The sequence below is a fragment of the Girardinichthys multiradiatus genome, chromosome 1 (genome assembly GCF_021462225.1).
Source record: "Girardinichthys multiradiatus isolate DD_20200921_A chromosome 1, DD_fGirMul_XY1, whole genome shotgun sequence".
NCBI lineage: Eukaryota > Metazoa > Chordata > Actinopteri > Cyprinodontiformes > Goodeidae > Girardinichthys > Girardinichthys multiradiatus.
The window spans coordinates 30,146,415-30,167,473 of NC_061794.1; the positions used below are offsets into that span (position 1 = coordinate 30,146,415).

The 21,059-nt window shown below is 38.8% G+C and overlaps 1 protein-coding gene across 4 annotated transcripts in view; it reads left to right on the forward strand.

The window, feature by feature from the left end:
- Positions 1-21,059, forward strand: part of samd10b (sterile alpha motif domain containing 10b) — a 97,203-nt gene that overhangs the window by 59,845 nt on the left and 16,299 nt on the right. For 2 of the 4 annotated variants that reach the window (XM_047383223.1, XM_047383383.1), the window contains exons 3-4: positions 3,737-3,905; positions 16,888-17,028. In XM_047383223.1, coding sequence (XP_047239179.1) covers positions 3,737-3,905; positions 16,888-17,028 — 310 coding nt within the window. Of the gene's footprint in view, positions 1-3,736; positions 3,906-16,887; positions 17,029-17,070; positions 18,061-21,059 lie in introns of those variants that run through there. The other 2 variants (XM_047383302.1, XM_047383463.1) reach the window with 2 other exon arrangements.

Genomic DNA, 21,059 nt, shown 5'->3' on the forward strand with positions numbered 1-21,059 from the left:
TATTCTAATCCTTCACACTCCAACATTGTAATATCCCCCATCCCTACGTCTCAAATGTGTCAAAAGAGCCACAGTTTCTGCAGAATAGACATTTTTGCATGACTATGTTTGTATAAGGTATTTGTGTCACTATTGGGTTTACTTATACAAATGATCAATTTGCATTTAGCCTAATTGTATTCAAAAAATGTCATTATTCCTCTAGCCTGACTAAAGGGAGCTCTACATTTACAATCATATTCAATAAATTTAAATACTGTTGAATAGTTCATTATTTCAGTAACTCAATTTACTAAGTGAAACAGATTATATAGGTTAATTACACACCGACTGATGTTTTAAAGCTTTTATGTTGTGAAACAGGATGATTTTTTGTTTACTGCTAATGAAAACATGGCATTTAAGATGAGAATATTACATCAAACTAATTGGTAAATTGTGAATTGGTAATATATAAATAAGCTGAATTCAATGGAATTTAATAGCAATATATTAAAGTCATATTATGTTATTTTAAAGTCAAATAAATAAGAATCTGCTATCTATGGGTAGGTCTTAATCCAGATGGTTTACTTACTTAAAATAATTGGTCTTTTTGCAGAATTATTTTTCTGCTTCTCCCAGCTTTTTGCCTTTTCTTCCTAGTCCATTCTCAAAATTTTATAGACCGCCAGTCAAGATGCAGCCTCTGCCCTCCTCCTGTCCTTTCTGTCTTTCTTCTGTACTTAATAAATGAGGGACCTCCTCCAGCTGGACAGAAGTAGGTCTCAGGAGGAGCTGGGAGGTAGCAAGGGCTGAACAGGGATGAGATAGATCTGGCCAGGGGAGATACAGTCTGATGGATGACCAACAAATGGAGCGAGAAGAGTGAGGAATGAAAAAAAAAGAGACAGATGGATGATTGGGAACTATTATTCCATTTCCCTCTTGTCTGGCTTCTTGATGATGAAGGCCATTATTCACACACAGAGTATAGCTAGCTCTACAGCTCACAGTCTTCCCTTCCTTTTTTTGTCCTATTTTGTCTGCGTTCACCTTCCCTGTCTGTTTTTCTCAATGCCATTTATTACGTTTCCATTATACTGTACAGGTAAATCTCAACAAATGTAAACAATTTGACATTTAAAATGCAATCACCACATCACTGGCATTTGCATTGGGGTTGGAGGTTATACACTACATTACCAAAAGTATTTGCTCATCTACCATATAAACTGGAGTGACATTCCATTCTTAATCCATACATGTTTAATATGATGTTGGCTGTCCGCTTGCACTATTCTGGGACAGCCAAGGATATAACAGCGCACTACATTTTGAGTTAACAGTAAACAATTGTGACATAAAATGGACATAAGGAGATAAAATGGACATAAGGAGGTTCGATTCAGTTTTATTTATATAGCGCCAATTCACAACACATGTTGTCTCAGGGCACTTCACAACAGTCAGGTACATACATTCCTATTAATCCTAACCATTGAACAGTACAGTCAAATTTAGTTATTTATTCAAATTGGATAAAAAGTTTTTCTGTCTAAGGAAACCCAGCAGATTGCATCCAGTCAGTGACTTGCAGCATTCACTCTTCCTGGATGAGCATGTAGAGACAGTGAACAGTCACTGGCGTTGACTTTGCAGCAATCCCTCATTCTGAGTATGCATGTAGCGACAGTGGAGAGGAAAAACTCCCTTTTAACAGAAACCTCCAGCAGAACCAGGCTAAGTGTGAGCGGCCATCTGTCACGACCGACTGGGGGTTTGAGAGAACAGAGCAGAGACACAAAAAGAACACAGAAGCACTGATCCAGGAGCACTTTCTATGGTAAGGAAAAGTAAATGTTAATGGATGTTGCTCCTTTAGTCGTTTCATCTAGAAAGAAAGAACAGATAAACTTTGAGCCAGTTTTCAAGGTTAGAATCTGAAAGAGAGCTAGGAGAGAGAAAGGGTTAAACACTAAAAGACAGGGCAATGTGGATCATCAATAGAGTGTGAGCATTAAGTTGTTGCCAGCAGAAGCTCGGACGATTCCTCTCTCCAGAAAGGTGTCACACAGAGGTAGACACAGAGCCAGGCCAGGTGTAACTTCTAGGAAGAGAATAGAGAGAACAAAGTTAAAAGCTGAAATAACAGCAAATAATGCAAAATTGGAGAATAGTGTGAGAATGTAGTGAAGAGGGTGAAAGTGGTCATTATGTCCTCCAGCAGCCTAAGCCTATAGCAGCATAACTACACAGATAGTTCAGATTATTCTTATTTACAACAATGTCGTCTCAAGGCACTGAGGTGTCATTGTTATACTAAAACCACAAGGATTGGGATACCTCCCTCTGTCAGACTAATTATAACTATTGGAAAAGAGTAACTAACTGGGTTCCAGTTTGAAAGCAATTATTTCCCCCTCTTTACCTCATTTAATCATCCAGATGAGTAACCAATTCCACACCTCTCCCCAGCTAATGATTGGGCTCAGCTGTACATTTTCTGAAGCTGACTTGCTCAGAAATATGTGTGTAATTGGAAAACAGGCACACTGGAGTGGAGAAATGTAGGTGTTTTTCAATTAGGGCCAATAGAGCAGATTACAGTGGGATGACCAACCTTAGTGCTTGATAGCTTATTAACAGAAGAGTTAACTGAAGCTGCTTACAGCATGAACTTGTGTCTGTTCCAAAATGGAAATGTGCAGCTTTTATGCAAGCTGAGCATTTTTTGTATCAACGAATGAACAGCAGAGAGAGCGTTTAATATTTGGCGGCAAAAGTGTGTATGTTGCATTTGTGCATATGACTTTTCAGCATGCTTAATCTCATTAAATACAGTCAGTTATTGAGCAAAACATTTGGCAGTCGTTCAGTGCTTTTCCATTGAAAATAAGCCAAAGTGTTTGTTTTAGAGTCAGCTCAGCCAAAACCTAATTGAATAAATTAGATATGTGAGTAAATCACTCATAAAGAGAGCTGAGAGGACAAGGTGATGGTTGTGTTTTCTGGCCTTACAAAATGGTTGTGACTTCTTGATATCCAAATTAATTCCCTACACATGGCACCTAGAAAGAAAGGCTTTTGTTAATGTTAGGCCCATGTGGGTGTGTGACAAATGAAGAACAAGAAATGCAAGAAGAATAATGATGATAGAGCGATCAGGAAAAAAAACGTATGCGAAAGACCACAACAAGATTATGAGCAGGAACCCTTTTTTACCCCTAACCCTTAAGCAGGGGTGGTGAAGTGAAAACAAGCTGCTAATTCAAATCTAACTCAACATCTGTTATGCCTAAGAGCTTTTAAACTTCAAGCTCACTAATGAATTAAGCTACATGTGGGCTAATTAGTGTTAATTTCCTTCCAGTATTTTAAACAGATAAGTCAGAAAAATATTTTTTGTTTGTTTGACCTAAAAAAAAAACATGGCAGTCAGTAAAACAATGCATTCTCATTTATATTACCTTTTTCCTATTACTAATTGAGCTGTACTTAATTCCTGTCCCGGGTTTATACTACTAGGAATAATTTTGTTGAAAATTGTGGTGCTTGAATGCAGCGTTCAATCCTATTTCAACATAATTACAAAATCCAGCATGGTTAATTAAGCTACAGCAATTATGTGGTGTTTATCTAAAAATAAAAAACCATGATTCAAATCTTATACATGAAGGTTGAAATACAAACATACTAATTAGGTTAAACATATTACATTAACTGATATAAAAGACCCTTTCATTCTGTGTTTCAGCTGCATCCAGGTGAAGCCTTCACCGTCTATCACACCAGTCCTACACTGTCCTGTCTCTCCAAACCTGTGGTGCTGTGGACTCAACAGGATGTCTGCAAGTGGCTGAAGAAACACTGTCCTCACAACTACCTGACCTACGTAGAGGCCTTCTCCCACCACGCCATCACAGGTGAAGCACACAACAGAAAGATGCATGCTCACATTCTTTAAAAAATTGTCAATGACTAGGATTATTTGCATCAGCAGTAGGCTAGGGTCGGTATGAGATGTTCATGTATGACAACCTTGAGGAAAAATTATTTAACACAGAGTTAATCAAAAAACCCACAAAATTTATTTTTAGTTTTAAAGTAATCTTGCATTTTGCACAAAATATGAAACCTTTTTGCTGTCCTGATGTTTATAGAAGAACACCAGTATATCAAACTGAAATTAGATAATTCATTACTTATTAATTAGGGGCTATCTGCTAAGGTAGCCTTCCTGCAGCCGGCCCTCAACAGACTTGCTGTTAGTAGCTTGTCAGTTTCAAGCTTTGTCTAAGTGATGAGTAGCACTTCTTTATTTTTAACACCATAATTGTCATAAACAGCAGAATTTGACTTCTTTTAGCCAGCTGATCGGGAGTGCATAGCAGCAGGTGGGGTGGGAGTTGCCCTTCAATACTCTATGCTCCATATGCTGGGAGAAAACTCTCGTCAACATTTTTTAATTTTAAATGGTCTTGAGATCAATAACTACATTACAGAATTGAATTAATTGCCATCTAGTTTACCTTTCTAATATTGTGCACAAGTTATAAGATTTGTCTTCCATTTCTATATTTAATAATCTCACGTCTTCCACCCTGCAGACTTTACCTTTAACTTCCACAAGTGATCCACAAATGTTTGGGTTTTGGTTTCTTTTGCTTTTGAGTTTTGATCATTTTCTTGTTGTTTATTATGTTCTCAAGGTCTTGCCGTATTCATTTAATTTCATTGTGGTCACATTGTTAGAAAGATTATGCCTTTTTTAGTTTACTCTGTTGTGTTTGGTTTCATAGTTTATTCTTGTGTTTGTTTGTTTGTACATTTGGATTTATTTCTCTTAGATCTCTATTAGATTTTCATTTTGTTTGGTTTGGTAGTTTATTTTTCTCTTGGTTCAGCTCTATCCATGTTACTTAGTCTCCCTCCCTCAGCCTCCCTGCCTTCATTGTGCCAGAGCTATCCCATATTTCCCCTGAGTAGCTCTTCTGGTTCATTTGTCATTTTCCACCCCTGCTTCAGTATATGAGCTCACTGGCTCTTTGCTGAATTGTCATGATCGTTTTTACTACCCATCAGTCTGCTCATGCACCATGCTCTCCATGGGCAAGACCAATCTGTAAGTTCTCATTTTTTTATTTTTAAAGATTCTCGTTCACTTCAGTCAATCTTTGCATTTGACAAGCCCCTGATCTTTATCAGAGGAATGAAGAGCAGCAAAGATCCAACAGAAAGAGAAGTGAGCTGTTGAGTTTGCTGATTTGCTACAAGGACCAGCAGAAATGCAACATTTTCTTTTCCTTTTTTTTCTCCACAATGTACAGTAATATGCTCTATCTTACCAGTTCTTTTGAAATGAACAGGAATGGCAAAGTGAAAAGGCAGGTTCAAGTTATGTTTTGCAATTTAGGTTATTTACACCCCTCATTTATCTCATTTGTTGCTTGACTTCTCAGTGGTGTTCTGTTCTCAAATGAAATGTTCCAGATTAATGTACCATTTCTACCCTTGGGTATTTGTACTTGTAGCTGAATTTTACTTTTGATGGTTCCATGAAGTAAATTATCTTAGACATTGCTCCTTGACCTTTAGTTTTTTTTTTCTAAATACACAGTTTAGATGTTCTTTTGTACTAAGGCATACCAAATGAATGCATTAAAATGCTAATAAGCATCACACCGATTTTATTTTTAGGTTCTGCAGCTTAGCTTTTTTAGGTCAAAGGGGATTTAAACTCAAAAATCTGTAAATGAGATTTAAAGACTTCACTGTGAGGTGACTGGAAGGGTAAAGCCTATTTTAGGTGAAGAAAGGCAAAGCTGCTGGAAAAACAGAGCTATTATTATTTATTTGTTAAAAAGCCTACAAAAGCATATGCAGGCACCTCTACATATAAAAAAGCAAATCACCAGCAGACGCATGAATCCAAAATATATTCACATTTCTTCACATTTATTCCCAAACCTTGACAGACCAAATGGTATTTCAGGGCTGCACAGAGAACAGATTGCTGATTGGTGCCGTAGGGTCAAGCACCACTCAAGCTACATTTGCATGTACGCACACGAGCTTTTGAGGAGACACATGCTGTATGTACACGTTGGCTTTAGGGTGAACAAGCTTCCACTGACAGAAGTACAGCTACATGGATGTGATTACTTTTTTATATAACTTCCAAAAGAAAAAGCAGGGAAAACGGCTCAGATGTCATGTGCTCTGTGATGCTAGCGGCATTTAATTTTCTTTAGTAATTAGCGACCGTTTTTTCTTTTGCTAATTTGCTGAGTGTGTTCTTGTTGTTGAGTCATGACACAATTACACTCATAAGCGTTCTACATAAATCCCCATGCCTTTTTGTGAAAGATACTAACGGCTCTGTTCTGGATTCTGTGTCTGTACCACATTAGACCAGTGACCCAAAAGTAGATGTATCTATTTCAGTCTCTTTGGTAGGGCACCATTACAGTGGAACAAGCTGCCTGAGGACAGTAATGGAGGTTCTAGCGTTGTTTACATTTAGGCCTTAAGGAAAATCAAAGAAATTATCTTGCTGTGTTTGCATTCGGTAGAAAATTACCTTTTATTACTCCTACTGTGTTTGTTTGTGAAGACTTAGTGTGTCGGACTGTGTATGTACTGTGACTTTAACTTGGTTCCTCCACGCAGTACATTATGTTTATATTAAATATTTGCGTGGCCTACAATTATTAAACATATACATGGTAATTATTCTGTGGTTTGATATCTTGTATTTTTCTGCTATGTATAAAAATTGCCCTAATCGAAAACAAAACTTTGAATGTACTCGTGAATTAAATGTAATCCCATCTTTTGAGTGCTCTGAGGGAAAACATTCCTAATAACCTGATTGGTTTCTTTTTTAAAAAGGTCTGCATAGGGTATAAATATTTGTGGCGAAGGTGATTTTGTTAAAGGTTTCATTTCTTGACGTAGGATATTTATTGAAAATCATTGAACAAATGTACTCAAATTAAAGGCTGGAACATTATACTACTGCAATAAACGTTATATTATTTTAACGTTCTCTTTACCCAGAGCATTTGGAATACTAACCTTTTAAACTGAACCCTTCTTCTGCCATCAGTGTGCTATTACTTTAATAATATTTTAGCTACGTTTTACCTACAAAATGCTACTACAAACATGGTCATCAGGTGTGAAGTCAATAAACTTGTACCTCCTGTCAACAGATCTTGTACTGTTTCTTTCTGACAACATTGCTACAAGCTTAATGGGCTGCATTGACTGCAATTGCAGACATGGAAATAATCATATAGCTAAGTACATCAGCAGCAGATGTAGTCTTATTGATATGAATGGAACTTATTTAAATTTTACTTATTGTGTTCTGAATGGAATTCATACACTTACATAATGTAAAAATAAAAGAGTAGACAGACTGCAAGTATACCTTTAGAGAAAACATGTAGTATGCAAACCATAAACTTAAAGTGAAGTACATTAAAAGTTAGCTAAATAGCCATGGTTGGCGTAATGGCGCAGTCCTTAGCTCTAAGTTTGAAGTTTGTAGCACTGAAATGCTCAGGGTGTAAATTTTCTGTAATATATTTTTGTCTGTCATAGTAGATTTCTTAAGGCAGCCCTTAAGTGGTTAGCAAAGCCGTCTCTGTGATTTCGGTCAATGATTACCGTGACCCCGAATTGGAAAAGATTGATGGTTCAGGTAGAAATGTTGCTGTAGGAATACACATGACTTTGGTGGTTACGCATACATTTATAAAAGCTTTTAATACTTTATGTTTGGCTTCAGGATAAAACATGAGTCCTATATGTGAAATTTAAATCAAAGTGGATTTTTTTTCATATAAGGAAATTGTTACCTTTCTGCTTTTTGGATTGCTTTTCAGGCCAGTTTAATAGTCATTATTGCCCTAGCCAAGGTAGAATTCCTTACGATTTGCCCAAAGACACTATTAATAAGCAATTTAGTTTAAGCCAAATTGAGGGAAGAGATCTCCGTTTAAAAAAAGCTTTTGTTTTTGTGTCTCTTTTCTCCCTTTGACAGCATACTTTCCCTATCTGCAAGCAGTTATTAGGAGCTGCATTAAATCTGTCTGAAGGGAATTGATTTGAGCTCCATTCATCTGCTTTGTCTCGTTTGTACACACTTATTCACACAGCAGAGGCAGGAGGTTTTCTGGGACATGCTGGTATTCCTGTTGGCAAGCTCCAGAAACAACGGGGCTTTTGAGGAGGCGAGGAAAAGATGCTTAATGAGTGTATTTTCATTGTCCGATGAGCTAACCCCTCCCTCCTACTTCCCTATGTCTAAAGGGATTGCTCAATCCAGCTCTCCATTCAACGGGTCCGGACTTCCCTAAACCTGAAAGGTCTTACTAAGCAGGTTTACTGAAAGTTCTGTTTAAGCTGGTGTCGCCTAGCCTCTGACAGCCTCTGACAGCCTTCATACAAAAGTCTCGCCCTTCTTCAACTGTAGGTCTGGACGACTGAGTAGCCTATCGCAGTCATCCACACATTCAACAGTCACTTTTATTCACGGCTGCTCATTCCCTATTTTTACAACTGACTCTTGATTTATGGGCTAGGTTAATTTTAGTGGCTGAGCATGAGCCCCAAGGGCGCTGTTTCAACAAACTTGGCTAAGGTAACCTATAAAAACCTCCCAAAATCTCTTAGAACCAGGCAACAAGACTTTTTACCACCAATGAAAAACCAAAAATAAGGTGATTCAATTAATTGAATGTCCCCGATTTAACTAGAATTTTATATTCTTTCTTTAATTAGCAATGCTTATGCAGGGGTCAGTAAAAGCTTCAATTCGGCAACACGTAATAATTTCAATAATAGAAATTAATCAATCAATTCAACCTGTCTTACCCTGATGCTGAAACTAATGAGTTTGGGGAGGCTGTGAAGACGGAGGCTCATCCATGCACCTGATGGAGACGGTTCTTCTGGTAACAGCAAGTGATTTCTTGAAGGGAATACGACTTAATCTTCAGTTTTCTTCCTTTAAGTGGCAGGTACTGATGCTCCAGGCTTTGATGGTTAAACAGGATCTTTGTTGTTATATGTCTCAGAAGACAGTAGTTTCCAGAGGCTGAAGAGTTGAAGGAAACCCAGAGACATAAATGAGGTTGATTCAGGACTTCCAGAAGCCTGAAACTTAGAGCAATCAGCTGTTCACCGATCAAGTTCACTTCTGTTGTCTGGATAAAAAGGCTTTAGATGAAATCAAATTCTTAATCTTGAGGCACAGTCCTTCTAAGGCAAACGGGTTGATCCTCTTTTTAATGCAGTCGATCAGCTGGGCTGTGTCTCTGGTCCTCTGATTCATCTGTAGCATCTCTCCAATCTTGTTCGCTGGTCTTTTGCGAGGAAACAACCAACTAGTTCCTCTATTCTTGCCCATTTTATAGAGCATTTCCACCAAACCCTTTGTGCTCATTGGCCAGTGGTTGTTGCCATGGCTGTCCCATTGGTCACCCGTGACATAAGGTGATTTTCTGGAATTTCCCGAGTTGTGTCCATATCAGACATGCCATCATCACCTCGGTCCTGAGCTGTCTACTGGCCTCTTCTTTGACCTGCGCCCCCTCCTTAATCATCAGTCTTGTGCTGTAAGCTACAGCTCTCACATCCCCAATTCCCGAACATCTGCTCTATTCCTGTCTCACTCAACGTTACACTTCCTCTTAAACAGAGGCTTTAATTCTTACATTGGTGCTGCTCAAACTTTTAGTTACAGCGTTTACTTCATTACAGTTTAAAACCATTACTTAAACTTCATCCTTTTTATTCATACACCACACAACATTATCTCTTTCATATACAGGTTCTTCTCAAAATATTAGCATATTGTGATAAAGTTCATTATTTTCCATAATGTCATGATGAAAATTTAACATTCATATATTTTAGATTCATTGCACACTAACTGAAATATTTCAGGTCTTTTATTGTCTTAATATGGATGATTTTGGCATACAGCTCATGAAAACCCAAAATTCCTATCTCACAAAATTAGCATATTTCATCCGACCACTAAAAGAAAAGTGTTTTTAATACAAAAAACGTCAACCTTCAAATAATCATGTACAGTTATGCACTCAATACTTGGTCGGGAATCCTTTTGCAGAAATGACTGCTTCAATGCGGCGTGGCATGGAGGCAATCAGCCTGTGGCACTGCTGAGGTCTTATGGAGGCCAAGGATGCTTTGATAGCGGCCTTTAGCTCATCCAGAGTGTTGGGTCTTGAGTCTCTCAACGTTCTCTTCACAATATCCCACAGATTCTCTATGGGGTTCAGGTCAGGAGAGTTGGCAGGCCAATTGAGCACAGTGATACCATGGTCAGTAAACCATTGACCAGTGGTTTTGGCACTGTGAGCAGGTGCCAGGTCGTGCTGAAAAATTTAATCTTCATCTCCATAAAGCTTGTCAGCAGATGGAAGCATGAAGTGCTCCAAAATCTCCTGATAGCTAGCTGCATTGACCCTGCCCTTGATAAAACACAGTGGACCAACACCAGCAGCTGACACAGCACCCCAGACCATCACTGACTGTGGGTACTTGACACTGGACTTCTGGCATTTTGGCATTTCCTTCTCCCCAGTCTTCCTCCAGACTCTGGCACCTTGATTTCCAAATGACATGCAGAATTTGCTTTCATCCGAAAAAAGTACTTTGGACCACTGAGCAACAGTCCAGTGCTGCTTCTCTGTAGCCCAGGTCAGGCGCTTCTGCTGCTGTTTCTGATTCAAAAGTGGCTTGACCTTGGGGAATGCGTCACCTGTAGCCCATTTCCTGCACACGCCTGTGCACGGTGGCTCTGGATGTTTCTACTCCAGACTCAGTCCACTGCTTCCGCAGGTCCCCCAAGGTCTGGAATCGGCCCTTCTCTACAATCTTCCTCGGGGTCCGGTCACCTCTTCTCGTTGTGCAGTGTTTTCTGCCACACTTTTTCCTTCCCACAGACTTCCCACTGAGGTGCCTTGATACAGCACTCTGGGAACAGCCTATTCATTCAGAAATTTCTTTCTGTGTCTTACCCTCTTGCTTGAGGGTGTCAATAGTGGCCTTCTGGACAGCAGTCAGGTCGGCAGTCTTACCCATGATTGGGGTTTTGAGTGATGAACCAGGCTGGGAGTTTTAAAGGCCTCAGGAATCTTTTGCAGGTGTTTAGAGTTAACTCGTTGATTCAGATGATTAGGTTCATAGCTCGTTTAGAGACCCTTTTAATGATATGCTAATTTTGTGAGATAGGAATTTTGGGTGGGGCTGCATGGTGGCGCAGTTGGTAGCACTGTTGCCTTGCAGCAAGAAGGTCCTGGGTTCAATTCCCAACCAGGGGTCTTTCTGCATGGAGTTTGCATGTTCTCCCCGTGCATGCATGGGTTCTCACTGGGTACTCCGGCTTCCTCCCACAGTCCAAAGACATGCCTGTTAGGTTAATTGGTCACTCTAAATTGACCTTAGGTGTATGAATGAGTGTGTGCATGGTTGTTTGTGTGTTGCCCTGCAATGGACTGGCGACCTGTCCGGGGTGTACCCTGCCTCTCGCCCATAGACTGTAGGAGATAGGCACCAGCTCCCCCGCGACCCACTATGGAATAAGTGGTAGAAAATGACTGAGTGAGGAATTTTGGGTTTTCATGAGCTGAATGCCAAAATCATCCATATTAAGACAATAAAAGACCTGAAATATTTCAGTTAGTGTGCAATAAATCTAAAATATATGAATGTTAAATTTTCATCATGACATTATGGAAAATAATGAACTTCATCACAATATGCTAATATTTTGAGAAGGACCTGTATGTGGCTCCACACAGGCCTCTCCAGTCTCTCAGCTCCAGAATATGAGAACATGCTTGTTTCACTCCCCACGGCTTCAACTGTGTGTTTTAATAATTATTGCATGGATTACACATAAGGATATAAAGATATTTATTGTAACTTTTATGGAGTTAACTGTGAGCAGTTACTAAATGTTGCATGGATTACAAGGAAAGATCTCACCTTATTTTGACAGTATACACAAAGAAACTAGTTATTTTCAGCTTAAAAAATATTAAATACATCACCAAAATAAAACTGGTGTTTTATCTTTGATAACTTGTTTACTCAAAAATTGGTTGTTAGATTTAATTTTTGCGACACAATAGGAAGCTGGAAAAGAATGAAATAATAAGTCCTTAAACATTATGTGCAAAGGCACAAACACACCATACAAGAGTTTTGCAAGCTAATAGGTGTCACACTGCTTTTTCTTCCAAGGAAGGGGCAGCTAAACTCCATTAGGGGTAAAAGTTGCATTTTCGGTCATTTGTTTGTAAAGCAGTTTTATAATCACGTCTGGTTCCATTTAAAAGTTTTATATAAAATTTGAAAGAGCTCTGCTTTCAGATATTATGTTCTAAGTCTGTTCTAAGATCCATCCATCCATCATTCAAACTCAATGCACATTTTTGACAGCCAAATCTTTGAAAAAGAAAACAAAAACTGGCATCTTATGTCCTTCTACTTCTATGAAAGAGAACTTCTTTGATGGGGTGGTCGCACTGCTCGGCCTGGACGGCCAGCTTTCAACATGTAAACACTTACAGTACCTTGTATTCATACCCCTTGATTGTTTTTTTTCTCCCATTTTGTCATCATACCAAGAAGCTTAATAAATGTATTGGGATTTCAAGTTGGACCAAGACCAAGTAGTTCATACTGTAGTTGATTGTTTTTACAGACAATCTCTAAACCGTGTGTGGTGTATTTGTATTCTGGCTCCTTGATTAAAATCTTAGTAGAGCTGCCGGCCGCTGCAATTACAGCCATGTTCTTTGATGTATGTATTTATTAGTTTTGTACCTTTACAGACTGAAGGTTGTGTCCATTATCCTTTGTAAAAAATAGGTCAGGCTCAATGAGGTGGGAAGGACAGTGGCTGTAAATGTATGTCAAAACTTCGACTGGGGCATTCTAACACACAAATATGCTTTGATCAAGGGCTTTGATTCTACTGGAAGGTGAACCTAGTCTTTGCAGCCCCTGTTAGTTTTTCTTCAAGGATTGTCCTGTATTTAGTTACATCTATCCTGCCATTTATTCTGATGAGTTTCCCTGTCCCTCCTGGGGCTAAGCATCAGAAACAGTGTGATGCTGCCACCACCAACTGTCGATGGTGTGTTCAGGGTGATGGACAGTGATAGTTTACCGTCACACGTAGCACTTTGCATAAATGCCATAAAGTCAAATTTTGGTTTCATCCAACCAGAGTACTTTCTTCCCCTTTGATGTGTTTTCAATTGGACTTATTATGGCCATCTTCTTATGTTAACAGTAGCTTATTTTTTCTATAAGGCCAGATTTGTGGAGAGCACAACTAATAGATGTCCTGTTAACAGATTATACAACCTGTGCAGCAGTTCATTGTTCAGCTCATTGAAATGTATGAAACCCTAATGTTCCCAAATAGCAGAGTTTAGTGATAGCTGGGAGTCCTCTCTGTTTTGTGTTGGTGTCAATTTTCAAAGTTGAGCTACAGAAGGTTGCATTGCACACTTAGTTCCTCACATGAACATTCAGCATTTGTTCAGGTATAAAACAGCGCTGTACTCATTCAGTACACGTGCGTATCAAACCGAGTGGGCTATAACGGATATTTTTTGTACGAGTACGTGTAGTGTTGCAACTCTACTTCTTATTGATTAGGTGATTTCTGAAGGCAATGCATTTTATTAAGGGGTATCAGAGTAAAGGAACCCAGACAGAAATGTACAAATTTTGAAAATTATTTATTATTTTTCTTCCACTTCACAGTAGTGTGCGATTTTCTGTTGATTAATTCCATAAAATCCCAATAAAATACAGTACGTGGTTGCAGTGTGAGAAAATATGAAAATGTTTGGAGTTATAAATATACTTGCTGGGGACTTTGCCTACTCTTGAGGTTTTTTATATGCAAAAGTGAAAGATTTGAGTAGATTGCCAATGTTTGATTTGTGGCTGTGGCGCTGCATTGCACAGCGGTCTATGCTGACATGCAGGTGATACAAGAAAGGATTTTTTCTTTGAATGATACAATTTCTACAAAAAAAAATATAGAGCTTGTTTTGATTCCCTAACAATCTACAATTCAACAAGTCTTTTTGTCTAATGCAGAATTTGTATCAGTTCCAAGAGGATGATGGTTGCTTTGTTTGTTATGTTTTAGTATTTCTGTCAAATGTCATGTGGTTTGTGCCATTTTATGTGTATCTTATAGTGTAGAAGCACTGCTACTAGTAGGACTATTAGGGGATCCCTACAAACCCATACCATCACACCATCAAAGCTGTTCTGCACTGTGAAGCCAGTCTCATAAAATATGACTTCTGTTTCTCTGTTAAGGGGATTTACTTATATTTCATAGGCTCAGAGATCAAAGGAAACTGAAAGCTGCCTTTTGATTTTTGTTTTTCTGGACTATGTTTTATCCCACTTCAATCTTCATGCTACTGCATTCTGAGCACATGCAAGCTTACTAGCTACTCAGGGGTAAATTGCACCAATCAATAGAGTTTGTTATGTGTTGGAGATGAAAATACGAATTTTTGCAGGACTTTTGCAGGCCAATAGAGATTGAATAAAAAAGTAGAAGAGGTAGACCAGAGAAGCAGAGGATGTGGAAATATTTGGATGAAGGAAATTGGAATGATACAGAGAGGGAGCCATATGAGTAATGAGTCTAATTATGTTTTGGATGTTGTACAGAGCTGCTGCAGGTATGATGGATTCCTCCTCTTGCTGCACAACTGAAGGATACACTATAGCTCTTGTTACCAGAGCAGTCTCTGTTCCTTTTTTGTACCTCCACGCAAGTACATTTTAGCGCTGTATCTGTCTATGCTCGGCTTTAAATTCTGTTTACACTGGGTAATGAAATGTTAAATGTGTGTGTCCTGAGGGTTAATTGCCAAACTCTGTTGTAAAATCCAACCACAAAAAAACAGGCTTACTGTTTACTAACTATAGGGCTGTAGGGCTAAACGGTTAATGGATAGCTAGATCATTTATGTAAATTATACAGTAAGTCTGCAAGCTCAAACATAATTTATTATGCATTGTATCGTAAATGTCAAACATGTATTTGCCTTCTCTAAACAACCATGTGCAGATCTCAAAACAGCAATTTAAAGTATAATTTCCACATTTGTGTTCTGTGTGATTTCTGCTGCCTCTCTCTTTTAGACCTACCGTATTACAACAATATTCCATAATGGTATAAAGAAGTTTAATCCTTCCTGTTATTGTGGACATGTAATCAGGTTGACATTGGATTACCGTGACCTACAGTGCCAGTCAGAGGTATGCATACAGTCGATATGATGATGAATGTCAGATTAGCTTTAAAAAATGTCATTTGAAACCTCCTTTTTTCAGAGTGAACTAATGATACAGCACACAACCTTAATGATAGAAATAAACAAGATTTGAATGCACAAGTTTGAATTTGATTCAGGTTTTCTCTAATATACACAGGGTCTAAATGTACATAAAGCTCAAATATATACATGCTCCCCAGCTATCACTTGGAAAAATGTCCTTTAGCAAGCTGCAGAGACACCACACACTTATTTACCCTCATCAACAAGACCTTAGCATTTATATGGTAAGATATTTGACCAATGTTCTTGGTAAAAAATGATAGTTAAATTAGATCAGTTGGTTTACTGTCATAGATATGGCTCTTATACATAGTCTACAAATTTCCCATAGAGATGAGGTCCGACCCATTCCAGAATCTTAAATGTAGCCTTCTTTTTAATATTCTAGATCCAGTTTTGACCTGACTTTGGGATTACTCTCCTGCTGGACAGCCCAGGATATGTTTAAGTTTCATCTGACCCAAACCTTTTCCTCAGACGAAAAGGAAATATAGGTCAGGAGTTTGAAGTAAAACCAAGGCCTTTCATATACTGGAAGATGCTAAGACACAAGTGTCACCAATAAATGAGCTTAAATTAACATAATGGACTGAAAATATGCCAGTCAATGAAGAATTTCTTGCTCCTAGATTGACATATTCAAGCACATGGGAAATTGGCAGCTGCTCACTTGAGTAAACCAAATGCGTCAATGATTTACAAATGAGATGAGACAAATATTTATCTAATTGGTCACAATAAAAATATTAATATTTGGAGGCAAAGGAAGGTTTCCTTGGATAAGAGCACTGTTTCATATGTCAAGCAGGTGGTAGTAGCATCATGCTGAGGGCCTGTTTAAATACCAGTGGTATTGGTGCGCAGCAAAAAGCAAAAAGAATAATGAACAGGAAGGACTACTTCTAAATCGTGCGACTTCACTAAAAATAAACAAGTTGAAATTTGGACACAACTGTGAAAATAAGCAAATTATATCAAACACACATTGAAAATTTATCAAATGTTAATTCTAACATTTCTGTCCAAAACAGTGTTAAAATATTTATACCAGAATTATTCTGGAAAATTGTTGATGGCTACAAAAGGCATTATGTTTATGCTACAAGTTGCAAAGGCACATTTATGCAGGTATTTATGGAGGTGTATGTGTATTTTAAACCTGTATGAATAATTTTAGTTCAGATTTGGTTTATGGATTACAGAAAATCTGCAATAAATTCAGACTTGTGCACCCATTTCCTGTGTTTAGAAAATGATGTTGCACTGTATGATGTTTTCACCCTGAACAAACAATGAATCAATTCCATTGTTAAAAACCAAAAATTAATCTGACATTCCTGCTGGAGATGGGGCTATGTAAACTTCTGAACAGCACTATGAAATTAATAAGTATCCACACTGACATTTAGTGCAAGGAAGGGTTTATTTCAAAACTGCAGGGTAAACTCTTAACTAACTCCCAACGTGTTACTGGCAGGACGAGCTTTGCTGCGCCTGAACGGGGAGAAGCTAGAGCGAATGGGAATTGTGCAGGACTCCCTGAGGCAGGAGGTCCTCCAACAAGTCCTTCAGCTGCAGGTCAGAGAAGAGGTCCGCAACTTGCAGCTACTTAGCAGAAGTAAGTGACTGTGTAACTCTTTATGCTGGTTCTTGTGTTTAGTTACGACTGGAGAGGGAACAGTAAAGGCAGACAAATTGGTTTGAGATTGCTCAAATTGGAAGGAGGCTGTCTGGGACCATGCATGCCTGCTGTGACCTACGTGCAGATGGACACACAAATGCAGTTGTTTGTGGTTTTGCTCAGGATTTAAAGCACTGCATCTCAGTGAGAGCTTCATTGACCGGATTTGCTTCCCATCCACGAGGAAATAAGACCAGGCAATCTCTAAAACCCGGGATTTACTTTATGTATAATGGTACTGTATTTGTGCTTATTGCAAGTGGTTGTTTTATACATAATCTGAACTCTGTAATGTTACATTTATTGATAACAGCAATGCTTGTTTTGATTGTTTTGTATTCAGAGGCAAATGTCACCCTCCGTTTTTCCGTCAGGTAATATAAAATTTTAAACCCTGACCCAAATTGAGCAGCAGCAGCATTTTTTCTGAGTACATGCTTAGAAACAGAAGAGACCAGCATTATTTAAGGTGAACGGCAATATGCTTCTAGCTTTTGTACGTCTGAAATGTGTTTTAATTCATAGTTGGATGATTTGATGCATGCTGAGAGGCATAGATTTTTTTTTTACTGCAAGCACGACAAAAATTGCAAATAAAATATTGTAAATTCTCAACTTTGTGCTTAGTTTGGATGTGCTGCTCTTGAAATAATATTGCAAGTGTTTTGCTATTAATTTTTCATTATGAGCTGAGACAGCCAGATGATGTTGCCTCAGGGGCATGCTCACAGCTTCACTTCCCAAGCCAGCATGATGCTGATGCTCTTACTATTTGGTTTCTGCATTTCCACCACAGACTGCTTTAAGGTAACACTTAAATACACACTTCTTTGTTAAGGCTGTTTTTATTTAAAGGTTCTGTATCCACATCTGGAATTGGAATAAAAGCAATAGTTTGTGCGTATAACATGAGCCATGCCCAACATATGTTGCTACATATATTGTATGCCAAATATTGGAATCAGACAACTTTCCGACCGACTCTAACTAGTAGTGATTAGTAGGTTTAAAACTGAAAAATACTATTTTTTTGTTTTCTGATCGTTAAATGAATCAAAACTTGGAAGTGCCACTATTTTTATCTATTTTTGTTCTATACGGGAATCAGGACAGACAGCAAGATGCTTTGATCTAAGATCTAAGTTTAATAAAAATCTGATGTTAGGCTCATATGCTTCGATGCACAAATTGGAAAAATACTGGAATTCCTACATTTTCTATTGGATTTCTTTTGGAGTTGCCAAAATCCAGCAACCTGCATCATTTTTGTTTGTCTTTTATGTGCTTTGACAAACAAAATCTGAATCTGCCTGTCAGACCTCAGAGAAAACTGGAAATCGGTATCAGCCAGGAAACCCTCATATATCTTTAGTGAATTTTTAAACACATCTTTATTGAGTAAAATGATCTCTGCAAACTGAGTTCATGATTCAGCTTATTCACACCTTATAGACGGCTGAGGACGGATGTTTAGCCCCAAAGACTGTGGACTTCATCCCATTCTTCGGAACTAAAAGGGGGGATGTTGGGAGCCACAGCCATGGATTTCAACATTAAACTCTGGTACGAACTCTTCTGGAACTTTTCAAAATAAATTGCATTTAACTGACTTCCAGCAACTGAGGAAAGGGGGGTAGCAGCAGAATTCCCATGATGCCTCTGTCTGAATAAGAGCACCCCCACTCCAACAAGCCGATCTCTTCCACACCGGTGTTCATCGGGATAGGAGGGGGACAGGCAACAAGCAGAAGAGACTTGTTTGGGCTAAAGAACACAAGGAATGGACATTAGACCAGTGGAAATCTGTGCTTTGGTCTGATGAGTCCAAGTTTGAGATCTATGGTTCCAACCACCGTGTCTTTGTGCGGCGCAGAAGAGGTGAACGGATGGACTCTACATGCCTGGTTTCCACCGTGAAGCATGGAGGAGGAGGTGTGATGGTGTGGGGGTGCTTTGCTGGTGACACTGTTGGGGATTTATTCAAAATTGAAGGCATACTGAACCAACACGGCTACCACAGCATCTTGCAGCAGCATGCTATTCCATCTAGTTTGCGTTTAGTTGGACCATCATTTATTTTTCAACAGGACAATGACCCCAAACACACCTCCAGGCTGTGTAAGGGCTATTTGACCAGGAAGGAGAGTGATGGGGTGCTGTGCCAGATGACCTGCCTGGCCTCCACAGTCACCGGACCTGAACCAAATCGTGATGGTTTGGGGTGCGCTGGACCGCAGAGGGAAGGCAAAAGGGCCAACAAGTGCTAAGCATCCCTGGGAAGTCTCCTCTTAACAGTTGTTCTAGAGACGTGTCTGTTGCTAGAACTCTGTGTGGCATTGACCTGTTCTCTAAAATTAGCTGCTGTTAACTTGCGATTTCTGAGGCTGGTGATTCGGATGAACTTATCGTCCGCAGCAGAGGTGACTCTTCGTCTTCTTTTCCTGGGGCGCTCCTCATGTGAGCCAGTTTCTTTGTAGCGCTTGATGGTTTTTGCAACTGCACTTGGGGACACTTTCAAAGTTTTCCCAATTGTTCGGACTGACTGACCTTCATTTCTTAAAGTAATGATGGCCACTCGTTTTTCTTTACTTAGCTGCTTTTTTCTTGCCATAATACAAATTCTAACAGTCTTTTCAGTAGGACTATCAGCTGTGTACTGTATCCACCTCCTGCACAACACAACTGATGGTCCCAACCCCATTTATAAGGGTTGAAATCCCACTTATTAAACCTGACAGGGCACACCTGTGAAGTGAAAACCATTTCAGGTGACTACCTCTTGAAACTCATCAACAGAATGCCAAGAGTGTACGGAGCAGTAATCAAAGCAAAAGGTGGCTACTTTGAAGAACCTAGAATATAAGACATATTTTCAGTTGTTTCACACTTTTTTGTTCAGTATATAATTCCACATGTGTTAATTCATAATGTTGATTCCTTCAGTGTGAAGCTACAATATTCATTATCATCAAAACAAAGAAAACTCTTTGAATGAGAAGGTGTGTCCAAACTTTTAGTCTGTACTGTACATTTTTCTTTCCCACTTTTTAGACTAACTTTCAACAACATAAAAGTCAAAGTCACACTTTTCTCTCCACTTTAATTGAGTTGGTGTGCACAAATCTCCTAATGGAAATTCATAGTGTAAGGCGTTCTTTTGATGACCTTCAAATCAGCCAAGCATGTTAGACAGAATTAAACTCAAAGATGCGAAACAACTAATAGGTAAGGAAAGAGTATTAAATTGCTGTTAAACACCTCCCTTAATTGGGCAGTGCAAATGTAATTTCTCAGTTCACGAGGCTTTGACTCCGAGCTATAAGGGCAGGCTAATTAGGCAACCTCATATAACGCCTGGTTTTCTCAGGTTTTAAGTAAAATGAGAGGTGATAAAGTTGTAGGACATTTTGGGAAGCCCTGGATGGAGGGATGATGTTGATTATTCAGTGATTTTTAATGAGGCAAGAAGTGAAATGGTGGTGGTGATGAGGGCTGAATGAGGTCAAAGATTCAGGGGTATACTTGTTAAGTAAACCTGTTGTACATAGCACTTCGTCATGTTTTTCTAATTCACCCATTTACAAAGATCCATGATGTGTTTGCTTTTCAAATCTAACTTTTATTCTCGCTTATATTCTTTAACTTTGACTGGGCCATTCTAAAAGAAAGAGATCATTTGATCTAAAGACTTTCCTTGTACATTTGGGGCTGCTATAGATTAATCTTCATCAGCAGTCTTTCTTTCTTTTTTTACTTGCTTTGACAGGTTTCTTTCAGATAACAGGAAAGAAGGTGCTTAAGAACAACATCCCCTGAGTATGATGCTTCCTCCACCATGTTTCATCATGGGGACAGTGTGTACAGACTGATATGCAGTTAGTTTTCCCTCCACACATAGTGTTTTGCTTGAAGGCCAAATAGTTCAGTTTTGATCTTTTCTGACTAGAGGACAGTCTTCCACATGTTAG